The sequence below is a fragment of the Oncorhynchus masou genome, chromosome 28 (assembly GCF_036934945.1).
Source record: "Oncorhynchus masou masou isolate Uvic2021 chromosome 28, UVic_Omas_1.1, whole genome shotgun sequence".
NCBI lineage: Eukaryota > Metazoa > Chordata > Actinopteri > Salmoniformes > Salmonidae > Oncorhynchus > Oncorhynchus masou.
This window is the reverse complement of record NC_088239.1, coordinates 51121771-51144553: the sequence shown is the minus strand read 5'-3', so window position 1 is coordinate 51144553 and position 22783 is coordinate 51121771. Positions and strand designations below refer to the sequence as shown.

Genomic DNA, 22783 nt, shown 5'->3' with positions numbered 1-22783 from the left:
GGTGCTTAAAGCTAGTGAGGGAAATAAGTGTTTCCAGTTTCAGAGATTTTTGTAGTTCGTTCCAGTCATTGGCAGCAGAGAACTGGAAGGAGAGGCGGCCAAATGAGGAATTGGCTTTGGGGGTGACCAGAGAGATATACCTGCTGGAGCGTGTGCTACAGGTGGGTGCTGCTATGGTGACCAGCGAGCTGAGATAAGGGGGGACTTTACCTAGCAGGGTCTTGTAGATGACTTGGAGCCAGTGGGTTTGGCGACGAGTATGAGGAATGCCAAGAGTGTGCAAAGCTGTCATCAAGGCAAAGAGTGGCTACCACGAAGAATTTCAAATATAAAACATATTTTAATTTTAACACTTTTTTGGTTACTACATGATTCCATATGTGTTATTTCATATTTTTGATGTCTTCAATATTATTATACAATGTAGAAAATAGTCTAAATAAAGAAAAACCATTGAATGAGTAGGTGTGTCCAAACTTTTGACCGGTAGTATATATATCCAGACTGGCATTTTACTATCGCATCAGGGGCTTAAAACTTCTTCGGGATCAATGGGTCCCCCAAGTGACGGTTGAGCTAACGTAGGCAAATGTGATTAGCATGAGGTTGTAAGTAACAAGAACATTTCCCAGGACATAGACATATCTGATTTGGGCAAAAAAGCTTAAATTCTTGTTAATCTAACTGTGTTGTCCAATTTACAAAAGCTATTATAGTGAAAGAATACCATGCTATTGTTTGAAGAGTTATAAACTTGAAAAGTTATTAATAAAACAATTAGGAACATTTGGGCAGTCTTGAACAGAAATGTAATGGTTCATTGGATCAGTCTAAAACTTTGCACATACAATGCTGCCATCTAGTGGCCAAAATCTAAATTGTGCCTGGGCTGGAATAATACATTATGGCCTTTCTCTTGCATTTCAAAGATGGTACACTTTTTTTTTTAACGGTTGTTTTTTTTCTTTGTATTGTCTTTCACCAGATCTAATGTGTTATATTATCCTACATTAATTTCACATTTCCACAAACTTAAAGGTGTTTCCTTTCAAATGGTATCAATAATATGCATATTCTTGCTTCACTGCCTGAGCTACAGGCAGTTAGATTTGGGTATGTCATTGTAGGCCAATTGTCATTGTAGGGTCCGGATCCTGTGCAGTCACAAAAACCATAAAGCGCTATGATGAAACTGGCTCTCATGAGGACCCCCACAGAAAAGGAAACCCAGAGTTACCTTTGCTGCAGAGGATAAATTTAATATAGTTAACTGCACGTCAGATTGCAGCCCAAATAATTGCAGACACATCTCAACATCAACTGTTCAGAGGAGACTGGGTGAATCAGGCATTCATGGTTGAATTACTGCAAAGAAACCACTACCAAAGGATAGAAGACCAGACTGGCTTTGGCCAAGAAACACGAGCAATTGAGATTAGAATGGTGGAAATCTGTCCTTTGGTCTGAAGAGTCCAAATGTGGGATTTTTGGTTCCATCCGCCATGACTTTGTGACGCAGAGTAGGTGAATGGAAGATCTCCGCATGTGTGGTTCCCACCGTGAAGCATGGAGGAGGAGGTGGGATGTATGGGGGTGCTTTGCTGGTGACCCTGTGATTTATTTAGAATTCAAGGCACACTTAACCAACATGGCTACCACAGCATTCTGCAGCTATACGCCATCTCAATTTATAATTCAACAACCCAAATGTCACCTTTGATTTGATTGTATTTCTTATGAAGGACATGCTGTCGCCTTATTATTTGCAGAACAGTGGGAAGGGGGAGTTCCTCATAACACCGAGTTCATGCTAAACGCGTCAGAGTAGGCGTTCCTTGCCTTATAAACACTGCGCAGGCGCACCAACTGTCAGTCGAACCACGAACTAGAACTGCTATAGCCACGCGCCCTCTAACGCAAGATTTGTATTTTTTTAACGACTTTAATACAGCTAACTAATGTCGTACACTAAAGTATTACCAGGTATAGTCAGGGCAAATTCTGACAACATCAAGAGAATATGCTTGTCTCAGGGGAGATTTCGGTCCACGGTCGCATCCAAGCAACGTAAGGAGGTTGAAGGAGGGAAAGAAGAGCAGCAACTTGTTGAGTGCACCGTGGTGAAAGCTGTTCAAGCAGACCTCATCAGCCAAACAAAAAATAACACCGATACTCAAACACGGAAGATCGCAATCGACTTTGATAATACACACGAAGCGTATAAAAGTAAAGATAACATTGAGCTGCTTAGAAGTCTGTTGGTCTTCAAGCTTTGCACATTCGACTTCCTCGTTGACAAGAACAAGGAGGTAGGGACATTATTTTGATTAGATTGTTTTTGCTACATTGTGGTTAGTAGTAAATGGTGTGGTTAGTAGAACTATTATACAAGTGATAACATTTCTGACTGTCAAATAGCCATTATTCAAAAACACGAAACGGCATGTTAACAAGGGTCCAGGGGGTCTCGCAGTGAAAAAGCTCAAATTCACTACTTTCATTCAATTGCTTGCTCTGTCCTCATATTTAGCTTGCTTTACGCGCGACCCACGTGACTACATAGCGAGCATTACAAGGATGTAGAGAGGCCAAGTACACCTGACTGTAGTTCTGGGTGGGGCTCATTGTGGGCGGAGGCCCACGTTTGACCCCACCCACCGGTGTTTATTTTTGTCCATTTGAGGTTTGACAGTCACACACTGAATACGAACACACACGTTTGTGCAAGGCGTCGTAAGAAATATTCTATAAAGTGGTACCAGCACATGTAACACTTTTTGGTTCATGCTATATTTGAGACAAGCTACTGATATTGTTGCAGTGAACAACATACTTGTTATGTATGTCATGTACTGGTAAAATTGTGTTGATAAATGTTATAACTTTGTAATTATATTATTTAATTGAGCATATATATATATATATCTCAGTTACTACCTGTCCTGATTTATAATGCTATTTACTTTCCTCATGAGAATGGAGACCATATAAGTTATACCAGCTCCAGTAAAGAGATCAGAGACTCGGGTGACTTCTATGTCATCTTTACTAAACCACATAGCACATAACACAGTCGCCCTGGGGAATGTTTAAGTGCCTCTGGGTGCTCTTGAGGTGCCACTGGATGCTGATGGTATGTCAAGTGCTTCAGAAACTGTGTTCTGTTGATTATTGTTGCTGTGCAATAGCAACATTGAAAGTGTGTCACATTTCTACAACTGAAGCCACACTTCAAGATTGTGAACTCTGGAAGAGAGGAATAATAGTAAAGTAACAAGTTATACAACTTAATTAAATACACTGATGTAACTGAAAAAAACAGGGCAAATCAAAAAACGTGAACGTCAAATATATTCAACAAAGAAAGAAATAGTACCTCTGTGCCTCACTGACGCATGACCTTTGATGTGGTTGTTGACCTTTGATGTGGTTGTTGACTTTTGATGTGGTTGTTGACCATATATTGTTCAGCCTTATATGTGCAGAATGGAGGGAATCTCGCCCTCCAAAAACACACTAACGTGTCTCTATACTAGAGGCCGACCGTTTAATCGGAATGGCTGATTAATTAGGGCAGATTTAAAGTTTCCATAACAATCGGATATCTGTATTTTTGGGCTGCGATTTATTTTTTTATTATTATTTTTATAATTTTATTTAACTAGGCAAGTCAGTTAAGAACACATTCTTATTTTCAATGACGGCCTAGGAACGGTGGGATAACTGCCTTGTTCAAGGGCAGAACAACAGATTTTCACCTTGTCAGCTCGTGGGATCCAATCTGGCAAACGTACAGTTAACTAGTCCAACGCAATAACGACCTGCCTCTCGTTGCACTCCACAAGGAGACTGCCTGTTACGCGAATGCAGTAAGCCAAGGTAAGTTGCTAGCTAGCATTAAACTTATATTATAAAGAACAATCAATCATAATAACTAGTTAACTACACATGGCTGATGATATTACTAGATATTATATAGCGTGTCCTGCGTTGCATATAATCTGACTGAGCATACAAGTATCTAAGTATCTGACTCAGCGGTGGTAGGCAGAAGCAGGCGCGTAAACATTTATTCAAACAGCACTTTCGTGCATTTTGCCAGCAGCTCTTCATTGTGCGTCAAGCATTGGGCTGTTTATGACTTCAAGCCTATCAACCCCCGAGATGAGGCTGGTGTAACCGAAGTGAAATGGCTAGCTAGTTAGCGCGCGCTAATAGCGTTTCAAACGTCACTCGCTCTGAGCCTTCTAGTAGTTGTTCCCCTTGCTCTGCATGGGTAATGCTGCTTCGATGGTGGCTGTTGTGGTTGTGTTGCTGGTTCGAGCCCAGTGAGGAGCGAGGAGAGGGACGGAAGCTATACTGTTACACTGGCAATACTAAAGTGCCTATTAGAACATCCAATAGTCAAAGGTTAATGAAATACAAATGGTATAGAGGGAAATAGTCCTATAATTGCTATAATAACTACAACCTAAAACTTCTTACCTGGGAATATTGAAGACTCGTGTTAAAAGGAACCACCAGCTTTCATATGTTCTCATGTTCTGAGCAAGGATCTGAAACGTTAACTTTCCTACATAGCACATATTGCCCTTTTACTTTCTTCTTCAACACTTTTGCATTATTTAAACCAAATTGAACATGTTTTATTATTTACTTGAGGCTAAATTGATTTTATTGATGTATTATATTAAGTTAAAATAAGTTTTCATTCAGTATTGTTGTAATTGTTATTACTACATATAAATAAAGAAATTGTCCGATTAATTGCCATCGGCTTTTTTGGTCCTCCAATAATCGGTATCGGCTTTGAAGAATCATAATTGTCGACCTCCACGAGTCTGGTTCATCCTTGGGAGCAATTTCCAAATGCCTGAAAGTACCACGTTCATCTGTACAAACGAAAGTATGCAATTATAAATACCATGGGACCACGCAACCGCCATACCGCTTAGGAAGGAGATGTGTTCTGTCTCCTAGAAATGAACGTACATTGGTGCGAAAAGTGCAAATCAATCCTAGAACAACAGAAAATGACCTTGTGAAGATGTTGGAGGTACAAACAGGCACAAAAGTATCTATATCCATAGTAAAACGAGTCCTATATCGACATAACCTGAAAGGCCGCTCAGCAAGGAAGAAGCCACTGCTCCAAAACCGCCATAAAAAGCCAGACTATGATTTGCAACTGCACATGGGGACGAAGATGGTACTTTTTGGAGAAATGTCCTCTGCTCTGATGAAACAAAAATAGAACTGTTTGGCCATAATGACCATTGTTATGTTTGGAGGAAAATGGGGGATGCTTGCAAGCCGAAGAACACCATCCCAACCGTGAAGCACGGGGGTGGCAGCATCATGTTGCTTTGCTGCAGGAGGGACTGGTGCACTTCACAAAATAGACGGCATCATGAGGAGGAAAAATTATGTCTTCAGATGTTGCTTCAATATATCCACATCAGTCAGGAAATTAAAGCTTGGTCGCAAATGGTTCTTCCAAATGGACAATGACCCCAAGCATACTTCCAAAGTTGTGGCAAAATTGCTTAAGGACAGTAAAGTCAAGGTACTGGAGTGGCCATCACAAAGCCCTGACCTCAATTCTATAGAAAATGTGTGGGCAGAACTGAAAAAGCGTGTGCAAGCAAGGAGGCCTACAAACCTGTCTCAGTTACATCAGCTCTGTCAGGGAGGAATGGTCCAATATTCACCCAACTTATTGTGGGAAGCTTGTGGAAGGCTATTTATTTTTTATTTTACCTTTATTTAACCAGGCAAGTCAGTTAAGAACAAATTCTTATTTTCAATGACGGCCTGGGAACAGTGGGTTAACTGCCTGTTCAGGGGCAGAACGACAGATTTTTACCTTGTCAGCTCGGGGGATTGAACCCGCAACCTTCTGGTTACCAGTCCAACGCTCTAACCACTAGGCTACACTGCTGAAACGTTTGAACCAAGTTAAACAATTTAAAGGCAATGCTACCAAATACTAATTGAGTGTATGTCAACTTCTGACCCTCTGGGAATGTGATGAAAGAAATAAAAGCTGAAATAAATAATTATATTAACATTCTTAAAATAAAGTGATGATCCCAACTGACCCAAGACAGGGTATTTTTACTAGGATTAATTGTTAGTACTTGTGAAAATCTTGTCATCCAGAGTCACATATATGTATTTTCCAAGCTATAGCTCACAATATTTTAACATACAGCAGGTTTTTAAAGGACCAAAGACTTTGATCTGTTTCGTGTCTTAATTTTTGACATGGGAAAAAGTATTGCGATACTGGTATCGTCACAGCCCTACAAATTTTAAGGAACACTACTCAAGCTGGGGAGTTGTGGGTCTAACTCAGTTGATTATTTGCTCTGTCTCAGTTGATGGACCTCAGCAAGAAAGTGTTTGGCAAGCGGCTGTTTGAGAGGCTGATGAAGATGACGTTCTACGGGCAGTTTGTAGCTGGGGAGGACCATAACTCCATCAAGCCTTTGATCCATAAGAACCAGGCCTTTGGCGTGGGCTCAGTCCTGGATTACAGTGTGGAGGAGGACCTGACGCAAGAGGAGGCAGAGAAGAAGGAGATGGAGTAAGTAGTCTCTGTCATCCCTAGTCTATATCTCACAAACCCGGCCTCTATAACTCTAATAAAGGATATAGGGCTCCACACTTCAAACACAAGCTTCAACATTTTCTAGTTTCATAAGTTATTGATTAGGAATCATTGATTTATTTATAGCTATGTGCTATGGAGTGAGATGCCTATATTGCTACCTCAGTGACCACTATGTAAACATGTTATGCAATTGACCTACGGCAAAATGCCACTGTCAAAATCACCCTATCTGATCCAATACTATTTGGCAAGGTTACAGCATACAGTTCCATATGTTGTACGTTTCTCTGATTTTACTGTAGGTTCTCCCTGCTATGTCTGTCTTTCTCCCTTTGAAACCCACAGCCTTACACATGTTTCATATTCATTAAAACCGGTGTTTACAACGTCCCACCATAAAACATTTTTCTTGCGTCACTTTCAGTATCTGACGTTGCCCAGCAATACTCAGACACTATTGGTCAGTTCAGACATACCCCTCTCGCCAGATTTGTTGCGCTGAAGGAGCACATTTATTCCAGTCCCTTTGAGAATGCAGTCACATGAGGTGGATTGAAACAAGCCAGCCTTGTTGGGTAACTTGACACAGCCTTTCAAAGGAAGCCCAGGGAGTGTTATGTGATGTGTTTTGGAAAGCAGCCCTCTCCTGTTTGGTCAGGGATTTTCTTAGACAGGCTATGCACACATTCAAGCTGAACTAACAATCGGAATACTGAAGCGGGCCCACTGAATGGTTCCAATTAAAGTGTACATTTGAGGAAGGGGCTTGAGTCCAGCAGAAATACATTCAATGTTAACAAATGTTATATTTTGTGTTACAGAAAGATTCAGTGATGCATACCATTTATGCATGCATAGCGCACATTTCGTCATTAAAAACATGTTGCAGAACACATGTTGTGAACAAAATCCTGCTTTCTCCATCAACTCAACCATAAGGAAATGTCCATATATGACAGTATTGGGGTCTACAAATCATTGCAAGTTATGGAACAGCCTAGAGAAGGCTGTGTACTCGGTGGCTCAGTATTTTGGGTTACCCATCAGCCAGCTGCCTCCCTCTCCATCTCCTCTGGTTTCTGATGTAAAATAATGATTAGGGAAGGAGTTGCTGTATAGCAATGTCTCAGCAACAGGTCAAAGGTGAGCCAGGGGGTGGGGTGATGGATGGTGGATGGGAATAACAGTGAATGGATTAGTGATACCATCAAAGACAAACTTGGTAACATTCTGGCCTTACCTCATAATTGCTGTCGAACTCTTCACATGTGGAGACTAATCTGCACCTTTAGAGCCAAACTTCATGGATGGTATAAGGCAAAACATCCTCTCCTCTCGTGTTAATAATTGGATGTACCAGGGTGAAGGATGACTCATATTCACTGGAATTGTTCAGACAAGTAAGGCTTTAACACCCCCTTAACGTGATGATGGTCCGTCCGTACAGGATCTACCTTTTGGGAATTAATCATTGTGGGAGTGTACCAGAGTTCCGGTCAACCTTTTCTTTTTATTAATGTTGGCAAAGGACATGCTTTGAGTTTCAAATGTCAAATTTCCATTGAGATTGTAGAGTTCAGCCTGTGCAATTATTTATCCCCAGATAACATTTAGTGATGTTGCAAAAAATAGATAGCTACATATCACAATATTTTTGGGGGACAATATTATATACACTGAGTATACAAAACATTTTTCCATGACATAGACTAACCAGGTGAATCCAGGTGAAAGCTATGATCCCTTATTGATGTCACTTGTTAAATCCACTTCAATCAGTGTAGATGAAGGGGAGGAGACTGGTTAAAGAAGGATTTTTAAGCCTTGAGACAATTCAGACATGGATTGTGTATGTGTGCCTTTCAGAGGGTGATTGGGCAAGACACAAGATTTAAGTGCCTTTGAACAGGGTTTGGTAGTAGGTGCCCTGACAAATTGAGGCTCTTCTGGGGTCAAAGGGGGTGTAACTCAATATTAGATAGGTGTTCCTAATGTTTTGTATACTCAGTGTATTATATTTATCTCCCAAGTATCGATTGTGGAAAAATAAATAATACAAATAACATGTGTTACTGTAGGTAGAGCTTGTCGGATCTACTTGCGCCAAAACTCTAATATTTTTCATCCTATAGCTTGTTCTCCATCTTCTTTTTAAACAGTGAGCCAACATTTTTTCAACACTTTCATTTCCCTGACTGAGCAAAACCTGTTTTCTCATGCTCTTTCTTGTTCCTCTGCAGCAGACATGTAGTGAGCAATATGCTTGGGACAGCAAATCACGGTATCGAATGGCAATACATATAGAATTGTGAGAATCGCAATACATATTGTACCGGCACCTAAAGTATCGCGATCGTATCGTGAGGTCCCTGGCAATTCCCAGCCCTAATAACATTGAGCGACGCAGCCACTGAGACAACAAATAGCTCAAGGAGATCAATTCAGTAATGTGCTAATGAGAGCTCAATATCCTTCATTTTATTCAAGCTTGGGTTTTAGAGTGGTGGATCTAGACTGGATTAACCTAGGCCATGTGTGATGCACTGAGGTTTTGAAACAGCCCCCCTTGTGACTCACAGTCAGCACTCTGTTATCAGAAGTCCACAACAGCACAAGAGATCAAATAGCAGGACATTTGTACTTCTACCTAACGTTAGGTCCTCTGTGCTGCCAAGCGTACCGTTTTATAGCACAGTCAACATATTGGCACACACACTGGATAGGTTGTAAAACGCCGTGCTGAAACTGATATTAACAGCTCCTGCATGGGGAGCCTGTCACAAGACGTGATAATCTTTAGCGCATGACCTTCAGTTATGAAATTCAAACTCCTAATGCATTTGAAAACCTCATCTTACACCTTATCTACGTACTTCAACATAATGTCCAACATTTTATATGGTACTAAACACCTGAACACATTTACAGTTATCATTTGCTTGTAGTAGCGGTGGCAGAGCAGCATTGATATTAGACCTAATAGTGTTAATTTGATGTTTCATCTGTTTCAGCTCCTGTGTGTCTGAAGCCGAGAAAGAAAGTCCAGGTGTGTATTTGCTGGCGGAATGTCAAAAGTTGTCATTTACAGTACTTTATGATGGACTTGTTTTTAATGTGTACTTAATTTGTTGCAGTGCCAGCTGGAGAACACTTTGTAATGCAGGAACATGACTACAGTAAATGTTACTACTTGACAGACTTTTATTTCTTTCTGCTGCATCAAGCAATCTGGTTGGTGGATGTGGGGGGAGTGAAAGCAGCGGGGGTCACATTGCCAAAATGTCTGTTACTTCAGCCGTGTGTCTGAATGCTAACCTCCTGGGTCTATGCCAGCGGTCATTTTAAGGGTTGATATAGGACTCTTATAGCAGGTGACATGAGAGTTTGCATGGTTGAGGCAAGCGGTTTCATCTGGATTTACTCTGTAGGCTAGAGGTGAGGGGTTAAAAAGGGCAGATATGCATGTTAAGTTAGGGAGAAGCTGAAACCCTGGTTCATGTCATGTGTTGCATGTTTTGGGGCCCTGGACTTAAATGTATGTAACTCTCCCCCCATGTATTTTTTCTGAGTGGCACTAGATATCTAAACATCTATTTTCTTTGACTTCTTCTGAAGAATTGTCCACATTTCCAAAAATGGGATGGTATGCATATGAGTCAGTGAAAAGAAGCACAGTCCTGCTCATGCATGTGTTTATGCTGATACATGCTAAGACTGATGTCACTGTTGCCACACGTTCTAAAGAAAAAGATCTTCAGGTATCTGTGCCAAATTAGGCCCACGGTAGATGATTTAGGCGACGGTGGTGTGGGGTCATTCCTATTGACACTAGGCTACTCCTGTCCTTTTCTCCCAGTGGCCGGTGTGGCTAGTCTAGAAGAAAGTCTGGTCGCCTAGATAGACGTCTCATGTTGTCTTCTGACTGTAGGCGTTGACCACCGTGAGAAGAAGTACAAGGCCCACCGTCAGTTTGGGGACCGTCGTGGGGGCGTGGTCAGTGCCAGGACCTACTTCTATGCTGACGAGGCCAAGTGTGACGCCCAGATGGAGACCTTCCTGAACTGCATCAAAGCGTCAGGCGAGCACACAACAACAATGCAGTGACTGCATCAATTCATGTCAATTTTCTAAACGTCTTTGAAAGGTCAACCTAACAATCCTTGAAAGGTCAAACTCATTGCAGACTCTTTGCAGATGTTCTTCTATCATGCTTAATATGATTCTTATGATCTGTTTATCAATGGTGTTGTTGCTGCACTAAATATTATGTTGCTGCACTAAATATTATGTTGTATCTTCATTATTCCTCTCAGGGGGGGCCTCTGTGGATGGATTTTCTGCCGTTAAGATGACTGCCCTGGGCCGCCCACAGTTTCTGGTGTGTAAGACACTGGCTGTTAGACGCCCCTTTTTCGCCCTTGATTTAACATTGGCAGTGATCGTGACAGTCCAGATTTATTTGTATAAAATGGTGCCCTTTCTGCTTCTCCCCTCTCCAGCTCCAGTTCTCAGAGGTGCTGGTGAAATGGAGGAGGTTCTTCAACCTCCTAGCAGCACAGCAGGGGAAGTCTGGCATGGATGCACTGGAGCAGAAACTGGAACTGGAACAGTTGAAGGTGCGTATCGCCTGGAGCAACACTCAAAGTAGAGATGTGACTGAGGTCAAGCAGATTCCCAGCTTAAAAAGCAGATTCCCAGCTACTGAAAAGACTCCCTAGTGCTAACAGACTTTATTTCTGTGACAGCCTGTATGGTTTCTTTGAGACAAAAACACCTGTGGGGGGAAAACAAATGCTAGTAATTCCTTCTATCCTTAATGTTTCATCAGTATTAGGCTAGTTATTGAAATTATTTAAACAATGTTGTTTCCCGTAGGAGAGTTTGACTAAGCTGGGTGTTGGAAATAAAGACGACATTGAGAACTGGTTTACTGGAGAGAAACTGGGCTCATCGGGGTAAGAGGTTAAACTCACCTGGAATGCATCATGAGCACAAAGTCTATCTACTATACAATGGAAAGGATGTGTGTACAGGACTGGACTTGACTTTGAATCTGCCATTTTCATCATGTTCTCCAGAACAATAGACCTCCTGGACTGGAATAGCTTGATCAACGACAGAACAAAGATCTCAAACTTGCTCGTCATTCCCAACGTTGAGGTGAGTTAGCCACATATTACACATTTACATACATTTACATACATATCCTTACAATATTTAACATGCAGCCATGCTATCCACCTGAATTTGTTTGTACACAGAAACTCGAAGCACAAGTCCATCCATCCATGCAGAGTGTACATACATTATATGCATGCATACATTAATGTATTTTGTAGTTCAAGTCAAAGTTTACTCTTAATGAAATGTGTGTTTCCGCTGGTCTTCTAGAATGGTCAGCTGGAGCCTCTGTTGAGGAAGTTCACTGTTGAAGAGGAGAAACAGATGAAGAGGATGCTGCAGAGAGTGGATGTTCTGGCTAAGGTAAGGCGATTCTAGAGTTCAGTGTAGGGCACTGTTGCCAAACATGGTTTTACAATTCAACAGTTGTTTAACGACAGTATATTGACTCAGCTGTTCACATATGAATTGGATCATGGGATGCAGTACATCTCACATTTTACGAGAAACCTCAGTAAGCAGGCCAGGCTGTACGTTAGTTTATTGGAAATAAACCTTTTGTCAATAGTTTTGTTTGTCAGATTTACTAACTTCAAAAAAGAATAACGCAACTTCAGAAATGTCTTCATTGTTGGGAAAGGTTTCAGCTCCCTCTGTTTGAATTATAATTGCCCTCCTCCAATAGGAGCAAGAGTCTACTTCTATGACGTGTTGTATCCAGAGTCTGTTTGCTCTGAAGTGAGTCTATAGATAAAAGTAATAGCTTGGTCCCTAGATATTACGTTATCATGGCTGTACTAAAGGCAACAGTAGATGGCAGTGGCCAAGTGCCTCCAAATGCTCAGCAACAGAAAAGAAGGCATAACATGATCACTGAAATGTTTCAAGTGATCCAGACAAATGGCTTCACTTTTGTGTTGAAGTAAAGCACCATTTGTATCCCAGGAAGTACCTAGGGTTAAAGCTGACTATCAGTGGAGGTTAACACAAGGCTGTTGTTGCTTTTCATATCCCAGCATGCAGTGGACAATGGGGTGAGGCTGATGGTGGACGCTGAGCAGACATACTTTCAGCCGGCCATCAGCAGACTGACCCTGGAGATGCAGAGGATCTTCAACAGAGAGAAGCCCATCATCTTTAATACCTACCAGTGCTACCTCAAGGTGAGTCCTTGACACTGTCCTCAACACCCCCCCCCTCCTCCCATCTCTGGTTGTTGTTCATCTTCATGTTCCTTGCATTTTTGTCAAGCTCGGGACTGTTGGGACTACATGTACAATCTCATAGATTATGTAGCGTCGGGAGGCCATCTGTCTGTGTATGGACTTGTCATGCCCCGAGGAATAGAGGAAAACAGATTTCATAACCCCTTTCATAGTTAACCCATAAAAGCCTTCCATATTTAACCTATAAAAGACCAAGCTACTATATAAACCTGCTATATCCATGTTTATGCTGCATCTTTGCAGTTTTATGATAAGGTGTGTACACATAAATCTGATTTGAACATATTAAACAAAAATAACATGACTGAGTTCCTCATTTACCCTTTATAAGAGATGTAATGGACACTCGGGTGATTGGTGTTGTTGACCGTAGCGCTATATAATTGTGTGACCTATTATGACTTCTACAGGAAGCGTATGACAATGTGTCTGTGGACGTGGAGCTGTCCCGGCGTGAGGGCTGGTACTTTGGGGCCAAGCTGGTTCGCGGCGCCTACATGTACCAGGAGAGGAGCAGAGCGGAGGAAATCGGTTATGAGGACCCCATCAACCCAGATTATGAGGCCACCAATAGAATGTACCACAAGTAAGGCCCATAAATGTGCTACGGTGTGAAGTTGCCCCTAGGTACAGATCTAGATTCAGCTTCCCACCCCCAATTTTAACCTTAACCATTAGTGTGGAAAATGCTAAACTGACCTAAGATCAACTTCACCCTACTCCCAGTGGCGTTCTGTGTGACTTTAGTAACTTGGTATTTACTTGTTTGAATAGGGATATGCATTATGTGATGAAGTCATTATATCAGATCACTGGACTAGCTGAAATTCATTGTCTCTTCCTTGATCCTCTGAAGGTGTTTAGAGTTTGTGTTGGAGGAGATCGATCACAACAGAAAGGCTAATGTCATGGTGGCGTCACACAACGAGGACACTGTCAAATTCACCCTGGGAAAGTAAGGCCAGCCTCTGGGCTTTATTCAATCTATAGGCAGTTAGACTCGTTTAGGGTAGGACGTGCATCAGCTAGTGAATTCGTACATACATGTTGTTACACAAAACACCAAAACAATAGTGAGACACAACTTCATAGAAAGCAAATGTATTATATAAATGCTTATGTCAGTGAGGTGATGTTTATTATTGAGCCGTGTTATGTTTTTGAATATTTGCAAACCCGTCTGTGTTGTTTTGGCAGGATGAACGAGATGGGTCTGTCCCCCACTGAGAAAAAGGTCTATTTTGGACAGCTGCTCGGCATGTGTGACCAGATAAGCTTCCCTCTAGGTACAATAATATCAACACGGTACTGTAGATTGTTGCTGTATAGTCAATGGGTTTTATTGGAGATGAAGATTTATTGATTGGCATTTTGGTTAGGAATCTTCTGAGAGAAATCTTCAGAGAGTTCTTGAAGGCAAGCCTCGTTTAGGCCTCCATACCACAGACTCAACTATAGATGACTGCGACAAAAACAACGTCAGGATCTCACTCAGCCACCTTATACCATAGTTCTCCTTAAACATTTGGTTGTTGTATATAATATTGCTTTCTATTGTTTTGCAAAATTAGTTTAGAAACTAAAACGTTTAGACAAAAATAACTCATGTTTTTTTGTGCTCGGTTGAAACATATTGCCTGTTGTTGTAGCTTCTCTAGTCACGTAACATGTTTCACACTCCGTCTCCATCTCTGAGAATAGGCCAGGCTGGATTCCCAGTGTACAAGTACGTCCCCTACGGCCCAGTCAACGAAGTCATCCCCTACCTGTCACGCCGTGCCCTGGAGAACAGGGGCTTCATGAAGGGATCCCAGAGGGAGCGCAGCCTGCTGTGGAAGGAGCTCAAACGCAGGCTACTTAACGGACAGATCCTCTACAAGCCTGTGTACTGACTGAGCTGACTGACTGGCACACCAGCACTCTGCCCCTTAAAACATTCCAGTGTCTTAACTGAACCTGCCCTGGTCACAATGGAGGAACCCAAACTGCCACTTAATTGGAATTTTCACATAGTCATGCACTGATGTCAATGGGAGACGAAAGTTAAAATTTGACTTCCAGTAAGTGGAAGTTAGGCTTTACCCCTGTGGCTTTAGAATGTACTGTAGGTAGGTGTGTCTAGTACTGAGATATGATCCTAATGCCAAGTGACCCTCTACCTTCCTTTTGCTCTATTTATTGCTGTTGAAAGTGTCCTTATTATATACCATGATCCTTATCCACTGCTTCTGTCATGGTTTAGTGGCTTACAGTGGCTTGCAAAAGTATTCACCCCCTTGGCATTTTTCCTATTTTGTTGCCTTATAACCTGGAATTAAAATAGGGGGGGTTGTATCATTTGATTTACACAACATGCCTACCACTTTGAAGATGCCACATTTTTTTCTTGTGAAACAAACAAGAAATATGACCAAAAAAACTTAATTGTGCATAACTATTCACCCCTCAGTGTTATCTTTGGTCTCTTTGTTGCCTCTCTGATTAATGCCCTCCTTGCTTGGTCTGGGAGTTTTGGTGGGTGGCCTTCTCTTGGCAGGTTTGTTGTGGTGCCATATAGTTTCAAAATTTTTTATAATGGATTTAATGGTGCTCCGTGGGATGTTCAAAGTTTCGGATATCTTTTTATAACCCAACCCTGATCTGTACTTCTCCACGACTTTGTCCCTGACCTGTTTGGAGAGCTCCTTGGTCTTCATGGTGCCGCTTGCTTGGTGGTGCACCTTGCTTAGTGGTGTTGCAGACTCTGGGGCCTTTCAAAACAGGTGTATATATACTGAGATCATGTGAAAGATCATGTGATACTTAGATTGCACACAGGTGGACTTGATTTAAATTATGTTACTTCTGAAGGTAATTGGTGCACCAGATCTTATTTAGGGGCTTTATAGCAAAGGGGGTGAATACGAAATGTAAACGGTTTTTTTTTTCACGCTATTTTGTGTATGTCCATTACACGAAATCCAAATAAAACTTCATTTAGATCACAGGTTGTAATGCAACAAAATAGGAAAAATGCCTAGGGGGGGTGAATACTTTTGCAAGGCACTGTATTCGGTGGTATTTTTTATGTAAATAACTTATTGAGTGGTTGTATTAAACTGTATTTGACTGCAGATTTTTTTCTGGGTTTATTTAGGCTCCTCTTTAATGTGTCCATTGTCTTTGTTTCATTTCATGTTCAGAAACAGTTTTGTCAAAATGGAGTTGCCTGTTTAGAGATTCTCCGGTACAGTGTGTACATGGTCCTGTGTGGCTCAGTTGGTAGAGCATTGCGCTTGCAACGCCAGGTTTGTGGGTTTGATTCCCACGGAGGACAAGTATGACAAATGTTTCCACTCACAACTGTAAGTTGCTCTGGATAGGAGTGTCTGCCAAATTACGTAAATGTATAATTTTTAGCCAGGAGTTCTGAAATTAGAGTACACAAGTCAATAGTGGTCCCTGAAAATTGTATACTACATCAGATACAGTGCATTCGGAAAGTATTCAGACCCCTTCCCCTTTTCCACATTTTGTTACGTTACAGCCTTATTCTATTTCCAAAAAGTTTTGGGACACTGTAAAGTTCATGGAGAATAAGAGCACCTCCTCCCAGCTGCCCGCTGCACTGAGGCTAGGAAACACTGTCATCACTGATTAAATCCACGATAATTTCAAGAAGCATTTTTCTACGGCTGGCCATGCATTCCACCTGGCTACCCCAACCCTGGCCAACAGCTCTGCACCCCCCGCAGCAACTGGCCCAAATCAATCTGGACCATCTCTTCCTAAAATTATCCACCACCATTGTTGCAACCCCTATTACTACCGTAATTTCGGGACTATTAAGCACACCTGAATATAAACCGCACCCACTGAATTATTAAAAAATATGTATTTTGTACATAAGCCCGCACATGTCTATAATCCGCAAGTGCCTACCGGTACATTGAAACAAATTAACTTTACACAGCCTTTAAACAAAACACGGGTTGTAACAAAAATAAATAGGCTTTAACGAAACACGGCTTGTAACAAAAATTAAACAGTAGCCTACCAAGAAAGTCATTGGTCACTATTTTCCTCCTCCTGTGCACTGAAACCACTGAAGTCATCTCCTTCGGTGTCGGCGTTGAATAGCCTCAGAATTGCTTCATCCGATTGTCGCTCTCGTCACTTTCATCCGGCTGAGCTCATGCTGCCCCTTCAACACGCAGCAGTCCAGCCTTTCGAAACCCGTTGATGATAGTGGATTTTTTGACAATGCTCGACGCTGTCAAGACCCACTGGCAGACTTGACCATAAGTTGCTCTTCGCATGCGGCCCGTTTTAGTGAAGGATTTCTCCCCACTTGTCATCCAAGCCTCCCACTGAACACGGAGCGCCACCTTAAATGCACGATTTACACTGATGTCGAGTGGCTGCAAATACTTTGGGCCATCTGCTTTTCTTCCCTCGGAAAGCTTTTGTTGTCTTTTTGCACTGAGTCAGTTCCTCACGCTGCTGTTTCCAACGTCTTATCATCGACTCATTAAGGCCAATCCAACAGCCAGATCGATGCCTTCAACTTGAAAGCTGCATCATATGCATTTCTCCGTGTCTTTGCCATGATGAGGGTGACAAATTAATACTGTAATCAGAATGATGGGAAGTTTGAGCGCGCTCGATTTACGTCACATTATGTGACGGTGCTCAGTTTTTTTGAAAGCGGGAAAAATCCATAAATTAGCCGCGCCATTGTATAAACCTCGAGGTTCAAAGCCTGGGAATAGAGTAGCGCTTTATAGTCCGGAAATTACGTAGTTTGTTCAACCTCTCTTTCATATCGTCTGAGATTAACCCTAACCAACCATTTTGAATCCCACTGTACCCTTTCCACTGTGTAATCCAGTTTCCGAGCTGGTCATGGGTGCACCTCAGCGACGCTCAAGGTCCTAAACGATTTCATAACCGCCATCAATAAAAGACAGCACTGTGCCCCCATCTTTATCGATCTAGCCAAGGCTTTCGACTCTGTCAATCACTGTATTCTTATCGGCAGACTCAACAGCCTTGGTTTCTCTAATGACTGCCTCGCCTGGTTCACCAACTACTTCTCAGATAGAGTTCAGTGTGTCAAATTGAAGGGCCTGTTGTCCCGACCTCTGGCAGTCTCTATGGGGGTGCCACAGGGTTCAATTCTCGGACCGACTCTTTTCTCTGTTTCTATCAATGATGTCGATCTTGCTGCGGGAGATTCTTTGATCCATCTCTATGCATACGACACCATTCTGTATACATCTGGCCCTTCTTTGGACACTGTTAACAAACCTCCAAACGACCTTCAATGCCATACAATGCTCCTTCCGTGGGCTCCAACTGCTCTTAAATGCTAGTAAAACTAAATGCATGCTCTTCAACCGATCGCTGCACACACCCGCCCGCCCGACGAGCATCACTACTCGGAACGGTTCTGACTTAGAATATGTGGACAACTATAAATACCTAGGTATCTGGCTAGACTATAAACCTCCTTCCATAGTCACATCAAGCATCTCCAATCCAAAGTGAAATCTAGAATTGGCTTCCTATTTCGCAACAAAGCCTCCTTCACTCATACTGCCAAACATATCCTCGTAAATCTGACTATCCTACCGATCTTTGACTTCGGCAATGTCATTTACAAAATAGCCTCCAACAATACTCAGCAAATTGGCTGCAGTCTATCACAGTGCCATCCGTTTGTCACCAGAGCCCCATATACTACCCACCACTGCGACCTGTATGATCTCATTGGCTGGTCCTCGCTACATATTTGTCGCCAAACCCACTGGCTCCAGGTCATCTATAAGTCTTTGCTAGGTAAAGCTCCGCCTTATCTCAGATCACTGGTGACCATAGCAACACCCACCTTTAGCACACGCTCCAGGAGCTATATTTCACTGGTCATCCCCAAGACACCTGCTTTGGCCGCTTTTCCTTCCAGTTCTCTGCTGCCAATGACTGGAACAAATTGCAAAAATCACTGAAGTTGGAGACTTATATCTCCCTCTCTAACTTTAAGCATCAGCTGTCAGAGCAGCTTACCGATCGCTGCAGCTGTACACATCCCATCTGTAAATAGCCTATCCAACCAACTACCTACCTCATCCCATATTTGTTTTTGTTTTTCTGTTATTTTTGCACACCAGTATTTCTACTTGCACATCCTCATCTGTCACTCCAGTGTTAATTGCTAAATTGTAAACACTTTGCCACTATGGCCTATTTATTGCCTTACCTCCTTACTTCAATTGCACACACTGTATACCGATTTTTCTATTGTGTTATTGACTGTATGATTGTTTATCCCATGTGTAACTCTGTTGTTGTTTTTGTTGCACTACTTTGCTTTATCTTGGCCAGGTTGCAGTAGTAAATGAGCACCTGTTCTCAACTGGTCTACCTGGTTAAATAAAGATTACATTCTTTCACATCAATCTACACACAGTACTCCATAATGGCAAAGCAAAAAACAGTTTTTTAGACATGTTTGCCAATTTATACCAAATACACAAATACCTTATTTACATAAGTATTCAGACCCTTTGCTGTGAGACTCGAAATTGAGCTCAGGCACATCCTGTTTCCATTGATCATCCTTGACATGTTTCTACAACTTGATTGGATTCCATGTGTGGTGAATTCAATTGATTGGACATGATTTTGAAAGACACACACCTGTCTATGTACGGTTCAACAGTTGACAGTGCATGTCAGAGCAAAAACCAAGCCATGAGGTTGAAGGGATTGTCCTTAAAGCTCAGAGACAGGATTTTGTCGAGGCACAGTGGCCTCCATCATAATTAAATGGAATAGGTTTGGAACCACCAGCTGGCTGCCCAGCCAAACTGAACAAGAGGAAGCCACTCCTCAGTAAAAGGCACATGACAGCACGCTTGGACTTTGCCAAAAGGCACCTAAAGGACTTTCAGACCATGAGAAACAAGATTCTCTGGTCATGTGATTTGTTCATGTGTTCATATGTGTCTGAAAACCATATGTTTTAGGTAGTATGATATAATGACAGAGTCTTATTCAGATGTTCTCCAATTTGCTTAAGGAATAAATCATGCCAATGAGAAAAGTCCTGCACATGTTATTCTTGAGTTTTGCAATGTTTGTCGCTGATAATAGTTTGAGAGAAGGTCTATCAACACGTTATCTTAATGCAAATAGACTTTTTTTAGAAAGGGAAATGTCTAATCTTTTAGGGTATTGATGAGAAGATGGAGCTCATGCTTTGTCAAATGATAAGCCGTGTTTTGTTGAGTTATAATTTCAGTTCAGTTGTTGTTGCCTCAACTATCATATCTGTGTGTATCGGAAATCAGATGTTAATGTAGATTGTTTATCAAATAATATGCAGTTCAGATTATGCATCGCCAAACTATTTAATGTTTGGGATAGGGGGCAGCATTTTCACGTTTGGATGAAAAGCATGCCCAGAGTAAACTGCCTGCTACTCAGTTCCAGTTGCTAATATATGCATATTATTGGTAGATCTGGATAGAAAACACTGAAGTTTCTAAAACTGTTTGAATGATGTCTATGAGTATAACAGAACTCATATGGCAGGCGAAAACCTGAGAAAAATCCAACCAGGAAGTGGGAAATCTGAGGTTTGTATTTTTTCAACTCTTTGCCTATCGAATATACAGTGTCTACGGGGTCAAATTGCACTTCCTAAGGCTTCCACTAGATGTCAACAGTCTTTAGAACCTTGTTTGATGCTTCTGCTGTGAAGGAGGGGGGAATGAGAGGGGATTGAGTTCGTGGTCTGTCAGAGTGCCATGAGCTGGTCATGTGCATTCACGTGAGAGTTGGCTTGAGTTCCATTGCATTTCTGAAGACAAAAGGAATTCTCCGGTTGGAAATTTATTGTAGATTTATGATAAAAACATCCTAAAGATTGATTCTATACTTCGTTTGGCATGTTTCTACGAACTGTAATATAACATTTTGGACTTTTCGTCTGAACTAAGCGCTTGCGCATTGAGCATTTGGATTACTGGGCTAAACATGCGAACAAAAAGGAGGTATTTGGACATAAATGATGGACTTTATCGAACAAATCAAAATTTATTGTGGAACTGGGATTCCTGGGAGAGCATTCTGATGAAGATCATCAAAGGTAAGTGAATATTTATAATGCTATTTCTGACTTCTGTTGACTCCAACATGGCGGATATCTGTATGGCTTAATTTGTTGTCTGAGCGCCAGTACTCAGATTATTGCATGGTTTGCCTTTTCCGTAAAGTTTTTTTGAAATCTGACACAGCGGTTGCATTAATGAGAAGTATATCTCTAATTCTGTGCATAACACTTGTATCTTATATTAAAGTTTATGATGACTATTTCTGTAAATTGATGTGGCTCTGCAAAATCAACGGATGTTTTGGAAGCAAAATATTACTGAACGCCAATGTAAACTGAGATTTTTGGATATAAATATGCACTTTATCGAACAAAACATACATGTATGGTGTAACATGAAGTCCTATAAGCGTCATCTGATGAAGATCATCTAAGGTTAGTGATTCATTTGATCTCTATTTATGCTTTTTGTGACTCCTCTCTTTGGCTGGAAAATGGCTGTGTGTGTTTTTCACTAGGCTCTGACCTAACATAATCATATGTTGTGCTCTCGCTGTAAAGCCTTTTTGAATTCGGACACAATGGGTAGATTAACAAGAAGTTTATGTTTCATTTGGTGTATTGCACTTGTTAATGTATGAAAGTTACATAGCTCTAAAAAATATTTTTGAAATTCGTGCTCTGCATTTCCAGCGGAATGTTGTCGAGGGGTTCCGCTAGCCATAAGAAGTTGTTTAATTAATGAAAAGGTGAACAATAAATGAAAAATGAACAAATGAAGGTCTGTATATAGTTGTTTTCACATTGATGTGTAAAGCATGCAATGTTTTTTTTTTTTTTTTTTTTTGCAGGATTCATGTTACCTGTCCTGTGAATGAAAAAAACATTCTGTAATACATTAACATTAATGTAACAGTTTCTCTTCCGTCCCTCTCCTCCCCCCTACCTCGGCTCGAACCAGGGACCCTCTGCACACAGACAACAGTCAACCTCGAAGCATCGTTACCCATCGCTCCACAAAAGCCACAGCCCTTGCAGAGCAAGAGAAACAACTACTTCAAGGTCTCAGAGCGAGTGATGTCGCCGATTGAAACGCTATTAGTGCGCACCACCGCTAACTAGCTAGCCATTTCACATCGGTTACATTATCAGCACTGAAGCATTACAGAGGGGTCCAACCTCAGTGTCCAACTTGAGGTGTCCAACCTGATCATCTGGAGTTGGCATAATGAATGAGGTAACAATGAGTTACACATAACACAGATGTTTCTAGTCTTTCCCTCCTGTTGTCTATTGTTGATACATGTGTGTGCCTGGTGCCTAGCCACTTAGTAGAGATTGTTTTGTAAGTTTGAAAGTTAAAATAAGCCTACTTATGCAACTGGTTAATGGAACCAATTAGTTGGTGAATAGCCTAAATCTCCCATAACACATGATTTTCTGACCCTAGCTCATTCCACAAATATGCCCAGTCTGTTAGGAACATCGAACTTTCTGTTACTTGCATTTAGGATGCTCCGGCTAGCCAATGACTATGACAATTAAAAGCAGTCTATAGACTGTGCAAACCATGTGACTCCAAATTATAATTCGCCCAACCATTCATGCAAAAGTGACAATGGTAGGATGCACGTGACATTGTCATCTGTGGCTTATGATGCCCCCTTGAGGTCAAAATTAACGTGGGTTATGTAAGTTTCCGTGTGAGACATCCTAAGACATTCA

The 22783-nt window shown here is 41.5% G+C and overlaps 1 protein-coding gene across 2 annotated transcripts; it reads left to right on the top strand.

Annotated features, from left to right (window-relative positions):
• Positions 1-1858: 1858 nt before the first annotated feature.
• LOC135517815 (proline dehydrogenase 1, mitochondrial-like) lies at positions 1859-16076 on the top strand. Of its 2 annotated transcripts, XM_064942438.1 has the most exons (15): positions 1859-2309; positions 6381-6589; positions 9628-9662; positions 9751-9792; positions 10545-10694; positions 10930-10994; positions 11116-11232; positions 11492-11571; positions 11695-11776; positions 12008-12100; positions 12754-12900; positions 13374-13549; positions 13820-13918; positions 14161-14249; positions 14665-16076. In XM_064942438.1, the coding sequence occupies exons 1-15, from the start codon at positions 1959-1961 to the stop codon at positions 14853-14855; spliced, it is 1926 nt and encodes a 641-aa protein (XP_064798510.1). In that variant the 5' UTR covers positions 1859-1958; the 3' UTR covers positions 14856-16076. The 2 variants fall into 2 exon arrangements, with proteins under 2 accessions (XP_064798510.1, XP_064798511.1); XM_064942439.1 differs by lacking the exon at positions 9751-9792.
• The last annotated feature ends 6707 nt before the right edge of the window (positions 16077-22783 follow it).

What these genes read in the sequence shown, in the direction of transcription:
- LOC135517815 (XM_064942438.1), top strand. Translation starts at nt 1,959, where the DNA reads ATGTCGTACACTAAAGTATTACCAGGTATAGTCAGGGCAAATTCTGAC. An exon ending in GAACTGCATCAAAGCGTCAG is followed by an intron (nt 10,695 to 10,929) that starts GCGAGCACACAA and finishes TATTCCTCTCAG; the next exon opens with GGGGGGCCTCTGTGGATGGA. An exon ending in TGGGCCGCCCACAGTTTCTG is followed by an intron (nt 10,995 to 11,115) that starts GTGTGTAAGACA and finishes TCCCCTCTCCAG; the next exon opens with CTCCAGTTCTCAGAGGTGCT.